The sequence below is a fragment of the Panicum virgatum genome, chromosome 3K, assembly GCF_016808335.1.
Source record: "Panicum virgatum strain AP13 chromosome 3K, P.virgatum_v5, whole genome shotgun sequence".
NCBI classification, from domain to species: Eukaryota; Viridiplantae; Streptophyta; class Magnoliopsida; order Poales; family Poaceae; genus Panicum; species Panicum virgatum.
In genome coordinates this window covers 22,078,602-22,089,197 of record NC_053138.1, presented here as the reverse complement: position 1 = coordinate 22,089,197, position 10,596 = coordinate 22,078,602, and the positions used below count along the sequence as shown (strand labels likewise).

At 54.9% G+C, this 10,596-nt stretch overlaps 1 protein-coding gene across 1 annotated transcript; it reads right to left on the bottom strand.

Annotated features, from left to right (window-relative positions):
- Positions 1-475: 475 nt before the first annotated feature.
- LOC120698376 (WRKY transcription factor WRKY24-like) lies at positions 476-3,294 on the bottom strand. Its single transcript, XM_039981942.1, has 4 exons — positions 2,983-3,294; positions 2,655-2,870; positions 1,529-2,148; positions 476-1,406 (listed from the first exon to the last, which is right to left on the bottom strand). The coding sequence occupies exons 1-4, from the start codon at positions 3,232-3,234 to the stop codon at positions 812-814; spliced, it is 1,683 nt and encodes a 560-aa protein (XP_039837876.1). The 5' UTR covers positions 3,235-3,294; the 3' UTR covers positions 476-811.
- Between the last annotated feature and the right edge of the window lie 7,302 nt (positions 3,295-10,596).

The window sequence follows — 10,596 nt, the reverse complement described above, 5'->3', positions numbered from 1 at the left end:
GGAATCTCCGGGCGCGTGACGGAATTGCGGGCCGTCGACGAGTGAGCAGTGCCTGCCAGCGCCCTGGCGACCTCCCGGCTCTTCGTGTTGCCTGTCGCTGCTCGCCGGTGGGTTTCGACCGACAACAAGAACTTACAACAATATTTTCATTTGGTAAAATGAATTTGCAGCCAAACTGCTGAAAATCAGGTGCCTTGCTTCCTACGCCGATGTCCTACGTTTCTTGTACTACATGTTACAGACTTCCAGGAGGCTACCCCTTCTGCTGTTCTGCAGATGCCTGCAAAGCTGGGGCCTCCAAACAAATCAACGAACTACTGCGATAGTGTATACTACGGCCGTGTTTAGATGTTCTGTAAAAAATTTTTGAGATAGAATCTTGGTAATTTGAAGTACTAAATAAAGTCTATTTATAAATTTTTTTTGCACAGATGGGTTGTAAATCGCGAGACGAATCTAATGATGCTAATTAATCCATAATTAATTAATAATTAGCAAATGGTTACTGTAGTATCACTGTTGCACATCATGAATTAAGTAGGCTCATTAGATTCGTCTCGTGATTTACAACCCATCTATGTAAAAAATTTTATAAATAGACTTCATTTAGTACTCCATGCATGTATCGAAATATTTGATGTGACGTTTTTTTTGCGTTTATGGGGTTTATGGGTGGGAACTATAAACTGGGCCTACATAATCTGCCGAGTCAAAAAGAACCACGGGTAGGTTCTTCAAAAATAACCACGAGTGTAGTACGAGCATGTCTTGCTAAATCGGTTTGGGCTTTTGGCCGTGGTTCATCCTGTCATCAGAACAGCAATGGCTGCTCGAAAAACGACATGTCGTCTCGTAGCTCGTCCTTGGCTGATGGGGCGGCGTAGTACATCGCCTGGCTCTGCTGCTGCTGCTGCTGCTGGCTCGGGTAAGAGAACGCCGTGCCCACCGTGTTGCCGAAGCCGGACATGGAGAAGCCGCCGGTCTCCGCGGCCTGCGTCGGCGCGCCGCCGCCGCAGAACGCGCCGTGGCTGCTGCCGGCGCCGAAGCCGTGCTGGTGGTAGCCCGCGGCCTGCTGCGCCGCCAGCGCGGCGCGGTAGAGCGAGGCGCTGCTGCCGCGCGCGGGGGGCACGTCGTGGTTGTGCTTGCCCTCGTAGGTGGTGACCACGGCGCGCGCGTCGTGGCACGCGCGCTCCACGTGCTTCCGCACGGGGCACCTCGCCGTCGTGCACTTGTAGTAGCTCCGCGGGTTCGGGTTGCCCTTCACCACCTTCTGCCCGTACTTGCGCCACCGGTAGCCGTCGTCCAGGACGTCGATGTCGCTCATCGTCTGCACGACGACCCTCGGCTCCCGCACCGTCCGGTTGCCGCCCACCGAGGCCGCCTCGCCGTCGCCGCCGTCTTTCCTCCTGCAACAAAACGCAACACGTCAACACCCATCATGCCACGCACACAAAGTCAACTCATCTGCTCTAATCAGACAGCACGAACACGGCTGCTGTTAGTCTGACGATTCGGTGATGCCACTCACCATTTCTTGGAGTCGGGTTCATCGTCGTCGAGCTCCTCGCCGCCGAAGTTACCGGCGAGCCGCGAGCTCACGCCGTTGATCTCGTCGTCCCCGTAGGACCCCGACGAGTTCTCGGGCGTCGCCGCGGGCGTGCCGGACAGCGCGCCGCCGAAGGAGTGCTCCGCCGCCGCGTCGCTGGCGCTCTGCAGCACGTACGACGACGCCGACGCCGGCGCCGCCGGGGCCGAGCTGGAGTTCCGGCGCGTGCTCTGCGGCTTGGGATGGTTGTGCGTGCCCTTGTACACGATCTCCGTGACTTGCCCGTCCGGCGACCGCTCCACCTTCTTCTTGGTCGGGCAGCCGGGGAAGCTGCACTTGTAGTAGCTGCGCGGGTTCTCGCTCCCTTTCATGTTCTTCTGCCCGTACTTGCGCCAGTTGTAGCCGTCGTCCGACGGCGGCCGGTTGCTCTGCTCGCGGAAGCCCGGCACCGCCGCGGGCACGGCGGTGTAGCCGCCGTTCCCGAGCATGTCAGGCTGCGCCCTCGCCGCCGACGACGGCGCCTCGAATTGTGCTGTGGGCTCCTGGTAGCTCCATGGCTGCTGTTGCTGCAGCGCGCCGTTGTACGAATCTCCAAGTCCACCCTGCAACAGTAGAAACACTAGTATTATTAGACATCAAACACATGCATACGTATGGCTGATGCAACAACGATTTCTGAAATAAAATTGACGGCGGCGTGGCTCTTAGAGTATGAACATTGACTACTGCGAATTTGTGAACAATAAGGGAATCGAATGCGACAGTTCAGTTTCTTTGCCAAGAAATCAACACCCGCCGTCATGATGGATCTCCAAATAGAGTAAGAAAACATGTCAGCGTCACTAGCAATGGGCACACGCTAATAAATAGAGGGAACCGCAAGAGGAATGCGTGGACGTTTTTGATTGGGACTGCCTACCTATCTGCGAACTTTTACCCGGTAAAATTGTGACGCACACCTATCTCAAAACACAAAAACGAAAAATTTGTGATGCAACGTCACTGGCAAATAGTACTAGGTCTATTGAGTCTACACTCGAGCACAAGTTGTGATGCAACTGCCATATTCTTTACTTTGTGAAGTAGCTAGCTTGTGTTCATCGCTTACCAATGGCGCCATCAGCATGGACGACGATTGCGGAAAGGACGCCGCCTGCTGCGCGGCTCCGGCCACCGTCTCCGGCACGGACGCCGCCGCCGTCTGGAACGTGAAGTCGGTGTACTGCCGCTGCTCATCCTTTACGCCGGCCTGCAGGTTCTCCCCCGTGCCCATCCAGTTGAAGGGCTCCGACGGGATGGCGCCCGTCGTCGGCGACGGGAACAACTGAAACACAACGGGAACACGATCACGTTAGCCGCTGGCGTCGTCACAACACATGCTGCGTTCAACGGGACCGGGAGCTTCATGCCCGCGATATGAGTCCGTGCATGCTTACGCTGGGCGTCAGGAGGATCGGCGAGTCGAGGAAGCCGGAGAACGCGTTGAGGAACGACGACGGCGACGCCGGCGGGTGCGACAGCGGGAGGGACGGCGGCGGCATGGCCTTGAACTTGGACAGCCCGCTGCTGTCTGCTTCTCCGCCAGAAGCCGGGCCGCCGAGAAAGCCGGCGAAGGAGCTGGCCGCGAACGAGAGCGCCACGGGTCCGGAGTTCGCCGGCGTTCCAAAGCTCCCCGGCGTCGAGGTCATCGGAGGTCAGGCGAGGAGGCTGCCGGGGAGGAGAGGGGAGCTCGATCAGGCAGCCGGTGCAGGATGGCGATCCCGAGACCGACCTGCCGCGGCATATATAGAGCCACGTTTGAAAGTTTGACCGTTGACCGGTCAGCGCCCGGGGGGAGGGCTTTCTCTGACTGGCGGTGGCGGCTGCGGCCTGCTCGCCGTTCCACGCCCACAAATGGGAGCGCGCCCCTCCGCCCACGTGGCGGCGCGGCGGGCCCCGCCGGGGGCCGGTGGCCGTGAACCGGGGTGCGGGCCCCGCCGCGCAGCGGCAGTGCCGTTCGGGGATGGTTTTTTTGACCTGTTCCGACGGACGGGATTACCCCCCGGCCCCGGCACGATGACGCCGCGCGGATTGGGATTACTGAAATCCGAACGAGATCAGGGCGGATCAGCACGGTGGTTAAGCGGGCGAATGGGAAGCCTGCCTTGCATACAGATTAGTGAGCTTGGTAGATTATTTTTGGATTATAGTGGCCCAAAATTCTACCGCTCGATCTGTTTAGCAGATCAGAGCGATCAAGGGTGTTGGAGAGTTACTCGATTAGACCTGGGCATGGGTCACCCGACCCGAACAACCCGACCCAACCCGCCCGAAAAAAACCCGACCCGACCTGACCCGAGCTACGTGGCGGGTGGGCGCAGGCCGTATTTTTTGATCCGCAACAATCAATGGGCCGGGCACGGGCCGTGATTTTTGACCCAAAACCTGACCCAACCCGAAAAAACCCGACCCAAAGGCCAAAAAACCCGACCCAACCCGAAAAAAAACCCGACCCGACACGCCCGCGCAGGGTGCACGGGCCAACCCGACCCGACCCGGTGATAGGTACGGGTCGGGCGCGGGCCGTCCTATGCGACCCGTGACCCGGCATTGACCCGACCCGAACCCGACCCGACCCGACGTTTGCCCAGGTCTAGACTCGATTGACTGGTTCTGCAGGGGTGTGTGTATTATATATATATATATATATATATATATATATATATATATATATATATATATATATATATATATATATATATATATATATATATATATATATATATATATATATATTGCTCCGTTTGTCTTCTCGGATCATCGCTTCAGCTCATCAGCTTGCAGCAGTTGGGAGTCAGCCCCCAGGAACGGCGATTATTCTGCATGGTCGCCGGTAAACTGGGGCGTCTACTCCTTCCGTCCAAAAAGAATGTAAATTTCGTTTTCTGAGGAGTCAAACTATTTTAATTTTGACCAAATATATTCAAAAAATTACTAACATTTGTGTCTCCGTATTGATGTAGTATATAAATATATTACATAATTAATCTAAAGATACTTATGCTGTGTTGGTACCCTGCAGCTGGGGTACCCACTCGGCCACTCCTACTGTGCCAAGACTCGCGTAGTTATCCGTAACTACGCCCTAAGAAGCTGAGCAGCCGGACCCTTGGTGAAGTGTCCCCTCATAAGAGAAGACTTAAATGTGATACAAACATCAGTCCCAGGAGGCTGATGACACATTTATTACATCAGATGGTTCATTACCGTACAACTCTACGCGGTAATGGGCAGAGAAACGCCACTATCGCGAGGATAACAACCCACACTCACACAACGATATTAATTATAAAAAGAGGGTCATCAGAGTCTTGCGCCATGCGGTATCTCCTGCGGGTGACCCTAATCCACAGGCAAGGCTGGGTGTAGGACGGTACCCTACTCGAAGTCCTCGGGAACGAAGTCTGGGTCTTCCTCTGTAAAAATTAAGAATGAGGTGAGTACAAACGTACTCAGCAAGTCCAACCACACCCACGGAGGGGGTATAAGCATAATATAATGCACATGGTAATTTAAGGATAAGATTAAGATTTACTTTGCGGAAAGATAGATTTTATGCAGGGGTTCATTTGAAAGTAAGGATTTTCAAAGCAAGTTTTCTTTGTACCGAATAACACATAATGTTGGCCCACACAGGACCCAAATTTTAAGCTGCTATCGGACTCCTCATCCGCCGTAGCACACGGCACAACTGCCGAACACATTTCCAAAACAACTCACGCCAACCCATCCCAAAATAAATACTAGTTATGTGACTACACCGTAACTCGCCCAGTACCGTGGGCACGACTATTCGAATAGGTTTTAACTCTGCAGAGGTGTGCAACTTTACCCACAAGCGGGGTACCGCAACTCGATCACCTTAGTGTCGGCGCAGATCTCAACAAAACCATTACCCACCTTAGCTAGACCTGACTGGCCATCACGGGATCCACCAAGGGGTCATTGACCTATCACAGAGGTTTTAACCGGGGCATAAGTCACACAGAGCTAATCCCTTCTCCTTGATCACCCGTTGCTCTCAGCTCTCCTGATGGCTATCAGACTAACTAGTGGGGTTTATGCTAAGTCGTTTCCCATACAACGGTCGAGTGGTTTGTACGATAGTGTAGTTAGGTGAGATGACACACCAACTCGGTCCTTAATTGTGACAAGATGGATATCTCCCTTCCTTGCTCAACCACACAGGCACAAGCACACCATTTGGCAATTCACACAGAAGTGCCATCCATCTTGTCTAAACTTATCTTTCAAAAATTCCACATTTTTCCTTCCCACACACACTCACACATTTTCTTTATAAAATAAGTTGTACCGTGTATAAGGTCCTAAGCGTTCTAGCAGCGATTAACGTCCAAACAAATCACATTCAGACATTAATCTAGGTGGTCAAGGATTGGTTATAACAAATCAAGGGGTGGCTATCCAACCATATTTTCAGCAGGCAAAATATATGCAATTTTATAAAGCAGGCCAATAGGTTGTGTTTATAAAAACTAGGACAAAATATGCATCAAAGGGCGGGATTGAACTTGCCGTCTTCAAATCCTTTCGGGGGTTCCTGATCGAAGTGCTGTCCTTCAGCTCGGGGTCGCAGAACTGGTCCTCGTTCGCTTGCTCGCAGTATCGCTCGTCAACGGGCAACCCTTCGTTCACACCGTGATCTACGTCGTATACAAACACACAATCAAGAAAAAGAAATAGAAACTTTATCGTTGAGCTCGATTCGGAAACAATCAAGATATGAAGATAGAAGTAATATTGTTGGGCGATTTCCTAATGGCAGGGCCAAAACTATACTAGAAATGATGTGGTGGAGTTTCGGATCGATTGGGGGTTGTTGGGCGCATAAAATGATAGGTTTTATAAAGGTTCAGGGGTTAAATAAGGAGTCGGGGACCTATTTGTGATTATTCTCGAGAAGGCAGGGGCTTGATTATGATTTTTGGAAATATCTGGACTACTCTAGAAAGGTTGGGGTTTATTTAGGATTATGTTTATATGAGGGAAGGGTTTATTTTGAAATAGAATAAAGGGAAGGGGTTCTTTTGCAAAAAAGTTAGAAAAGGGGGGGAGGGACTCTTTAGGAAATAGAGGGAAAGGGAGGGGGCCAAGGGCAAAAGTGCCCTTTTCTCCTTCCTCCCGACCGGGAAACAGGGGAGGGGCGGGGACGGCTCTGCGCCGGCCGATTCCGGCGGCTCGGAGCTCGGCGGCGGCCAGGGATGGGAAGAAGAGGGAGAGGAGGAGGAGATCTGATTCCCCTACCTAGCTCGAGCTAGGGTGGAGCGAGGCGGCGGGTTCACGAGGGCCGGTGGCGGCGGATGAAGATGACTGCGGCGGCGGCACGGCGGGCTAGGGAGGAGAGCTAGGGCCGGCGGGTGAGGTTGTGGGAAGGGTGAGCCGCACTGGGAGCATATTTAAAGGCGAAGTAAGGCGGTGGAGGGTGGAGTGCGGCGGTGGCGGCCGGCGAGCCTCGCGGGCGCCATTAATGGCGTTCGGGGCCGGCTCAGTGCTGCGCTGCTCGCGCGTCGAGGCGACCAGTGGGGTGTGGTGGTGCGTAGCGGGCATGGGACGTCTCGGGCAGGCGTAAGCGGCAGAAGTGGCGAGCACAGGGCACTGGCGGCGTGTGGCGCGCGCGTGCGCTGGCGTCCGGGCAGAGCTCGTGGCGGCGCTGTAGCTAGGCGACGGGTGGCGCGGCGAGTGCACATGGGCGGGCCCGGGAGCAGGGGTGAGCGGGACCGGGGCGGCCGGCGTCGAGCGACAAACTGCGAGTGGCCCGGCGGGCGGCGCGCGTCGCGTGGCGCAGGCGTCGCGGCGGGCGGCGCGGCGGGTGCGCGGGTCAGGGAGCGCGGCGCGCGGGGCGAGCGAGCAGGGGACGGGGCCTGCGCGCGTGGAGGCGGCCGGTAGCGGGCCGAGCGACGTCGCGGTGCGGCGTGCCGAGCACCGTATGCGCGTGTGCGTGCGCACGGGCAGGCCGGGGGTGGTGCACGCGCACAGGAGGCGAACGTGGTCGGGGCGGTGCGTGGGCTTTGCCGGCTGGGCGGGGTGCGTGGGCGCGCGCACGGCGCTCGGAGGCGTGCGGGAGCGGGGCAGAGGAGGGAGAAGGAGAAGGGAGGAGGGAGGAGAAAAGAAAAAAAGAAAAAGAAAAAGGAAGAGAAAAGAAAAAAGGGAAAAAGGGAAAAGGAGGGAAAAAGAAAAAGATGGGGGGGAGAGAAAGAGGGAGAGAGAGCGAGTGCACCGGCGCCGATCGCGGCGGACGGTCGCGCGTGGGCGACAAGCCGCCGAGCGGCGCGGGACGGGACGGCGACGAGGAAAAAGGGGAGGGGTACGGTCGGCGGAAAAAATTCAGATTAGGGTTTAGGGTTAACTGAGCTCAACGATGAAAATTATTTTTATTTAAATTGTTTTTAACGTGTGATTTATTTGGTAAGTTTTTCGGGATGTCACACTTTGTCCGACTCCATCTCACCGGATCAATAGTCCCGGACCCGCTTCCCGCTCGGGGACGGGTCCAGTGTCACCACGTGTCCCAGAGGTAGAAATGATCAGCACCTGTGGCCGCGGACCCGGACCCTCGCAGGTGGGTCCGGGACCTCCACGTGCCATCAGGACTCCCGCAGATGGGTCCGGGACCTCCACGTGCCTATCCGGACCCCCGTGAGCTCTCGGCTCAGCTAGCTGCTCGGGAGGGGTCCGGAGCCACCATGTGTCACGCAGACGCGGGCGCGGGCACAAGCCTTCCGCTGGAAGCTCCCTCACCCACCCGCATTAAGTGCGAGTGGTTGAGGCGTGCTCTGCTGCCGCTGGGCACGGGGCATCTTTTGTCAGTCCACACTGTGGATCGCCAGTTACCGAGGCGGCTCGTCAGTTACCAAGGCAAGCATTAAAGACTCAGCGCCGCGCGCATGGGCGACGAGTCATGATGACCAGCTACTAACTGGAGCAACAGTGCACGCTGCTACAGCGGACTGAGTCAGTAGTTCGGCGCTTCATCATGACCTCGACGCTCGGCTCCAGAGGCTAGACTCTACTCCGACAAGACAGCTCAAGACTATCCCTGGTCAGAAGCTACGCACGGAAGCCGACGACGAAGATCTCCGGATCTGTAGCATTTAAGGCTCCGCTGTGTACAATATCAAATATATCGCCGGGCCCACCTGTCGGGGCCCGCTCAGTGTACGTGCTCCCCTTGGACATATAAAAGGGAGAGCACGCCCGCTAGAACACAGGTTCACGGAGACACGAGGTTCACAGAGACACGAGGTTCACATAGACACGAGGTTCACACAAGTGAGGCCAGGCCAAGCCAAAGGCAGACACAACGCAAGCTCGGATTGATTCCGAACAATCCCGTTCTCAACCTTTTGAGAGCACAAGCAATACAACACACAGTGGACGTAGGGTATTATGCTCCGGCTTCCCGAACCACTCTAAATCCTTGTGTGCTTCCGAGTTCTTACGCCTCTAGATCGAGCATTCCTTGACTGCCCCTAAGCACATCCTACACTTAGGATTAGGCGGGTGCATTCCGCCACCCGGCTATGGATTTGCACACCACGACATGCTGTAACACAAATGTTAATATTATTTTGTATAAATCTAGTCAAACTTGAAATTGTTTGACCCCTCGAGAAACGATATTTACATTCTTTTTGGGACGGAGGGAGTATGATCGAATTGTCTGACATCTTCTTCGATGGCATTCAGCAGCAGCTGCAGACATATTTGCGGTGGCTCCTCTGACTGACCTAGTTTAACCAAGTACTGTAATCCTGCCTGACTTCATACGTTTAAATGGTCAGTTCTCAGTTGTGCAGAACCGTAAGCCTGCGATTCTAATCAGTGCACTCTTTTCTACACTGGACTCATCAAGCCCATGCATGCAGGCAGTGTTTTTTTTTCCTGAAACGCAATGCAATGCAATGCAGGCAGATTTCACTTCAGACGGTCTGCAAAGTTCACAAGGTGTTCAGGACTTGCAGGCTGGATCCGCCGACAAACCGGGAACATCCTGGCAGATCAATCATCACTGAGGGCCGCCCGGGCGTACAAAAGGACGCCGAGACTGAAGCAGGGACGACGCGAGACTCTGCGGTCGCCCCGGCCTCCAAGGAAAGGAGCGGCGTGCCCGCAGCGTTTCCGATCAACCGGCCGGGTCGGTCTCCGGCTCAACGCGTCCGTGTAAACCTTTCCCGTGGGCACGTGCGAGACCTGGCGTCGCGGCGAGTCGCGCACGGACACGGCTCCGTTTACACGAACGCATCGATCGGCTCGGGATCGAACCCTTACAAGTGAATCTCGTGAGGTCGGTCTCCTGCTGCGTTGATGTTAATTCTCCGAAGAAAGCCGGTCAAGGCCGTAGAGGGAGCGTGCGTTCCGTTCGTGGCGGCAGCGGCGCAAAATTTTCTGAGAAGTTGCCGGACAAGTGGAAGCCGAGAGGCACGTGTGAGCTGTTCTCCACGCACGGTTCCTTGCTGAGCAGGGGGAAATGGGGAGAGAGGGGACGCTGCGTTTTCTTGTCAGCGGAAGGGTTGAACAGAGAACCGGTCGTCGCGGATGCATTTGTGTTGTCTTATACTACTGCTAATAATGCACTCTGCAAACAAATGTTCTGCACAGACATACGCACCTTTCATTGACTTGGGAAGGGCGCTGCAACTCATCAAACGTTTGCCTCTGATTGAAAAAAAATGCAGCAGCAACATCAAACGACGAGACGGATGCTGAAGTCGTCGAGCATATCCTGGCATCTCGATCCCGTGCATCTCTAGATGTGGGGTTTCCTGTTGGACAAGGAATTGGAAGTACGGGGAATGAATGTGCATCTGATTGAAGGCCAGAGACAACGAGAGCGGATGCTGTTGCCAACTTGCCATTGCAAGAAATGGGCAGATTATCAGCAGCAGCTCATTATGTTAGCCATGACTAAAAGCAACCGATACTGCAGTATCTGAACTGGAAAGGAGAAATCTCCACGACCATTCACAAGTTGAACTCAAAAGCACGCATAA

Bases quoted from the DNA above. Each gene is read 5' to 3' on its own strand.
- LOC120698376 (XM_039981942.1), bottom strand. From the start codon at position 3,234: ATGACCTCGACGCCGGGGAGCTTTGGAACGCCGGCGAACTCCGGACCC. The intron at 2,149-2,654 runs GTAAGCGATGAA...CTACTGTTGCAG, and splicing joins CCATGCTGATGGCGCCATTG to GGTGGACTTGGAGATTCGTA. The intron at 1,407-1,528 runs GTGAGTGGCATC...GTTTTGTTGCAG, and splicing joins GAACCCGACTCCAAGAAATG to GAGGAAAGACGGCGGCGACG.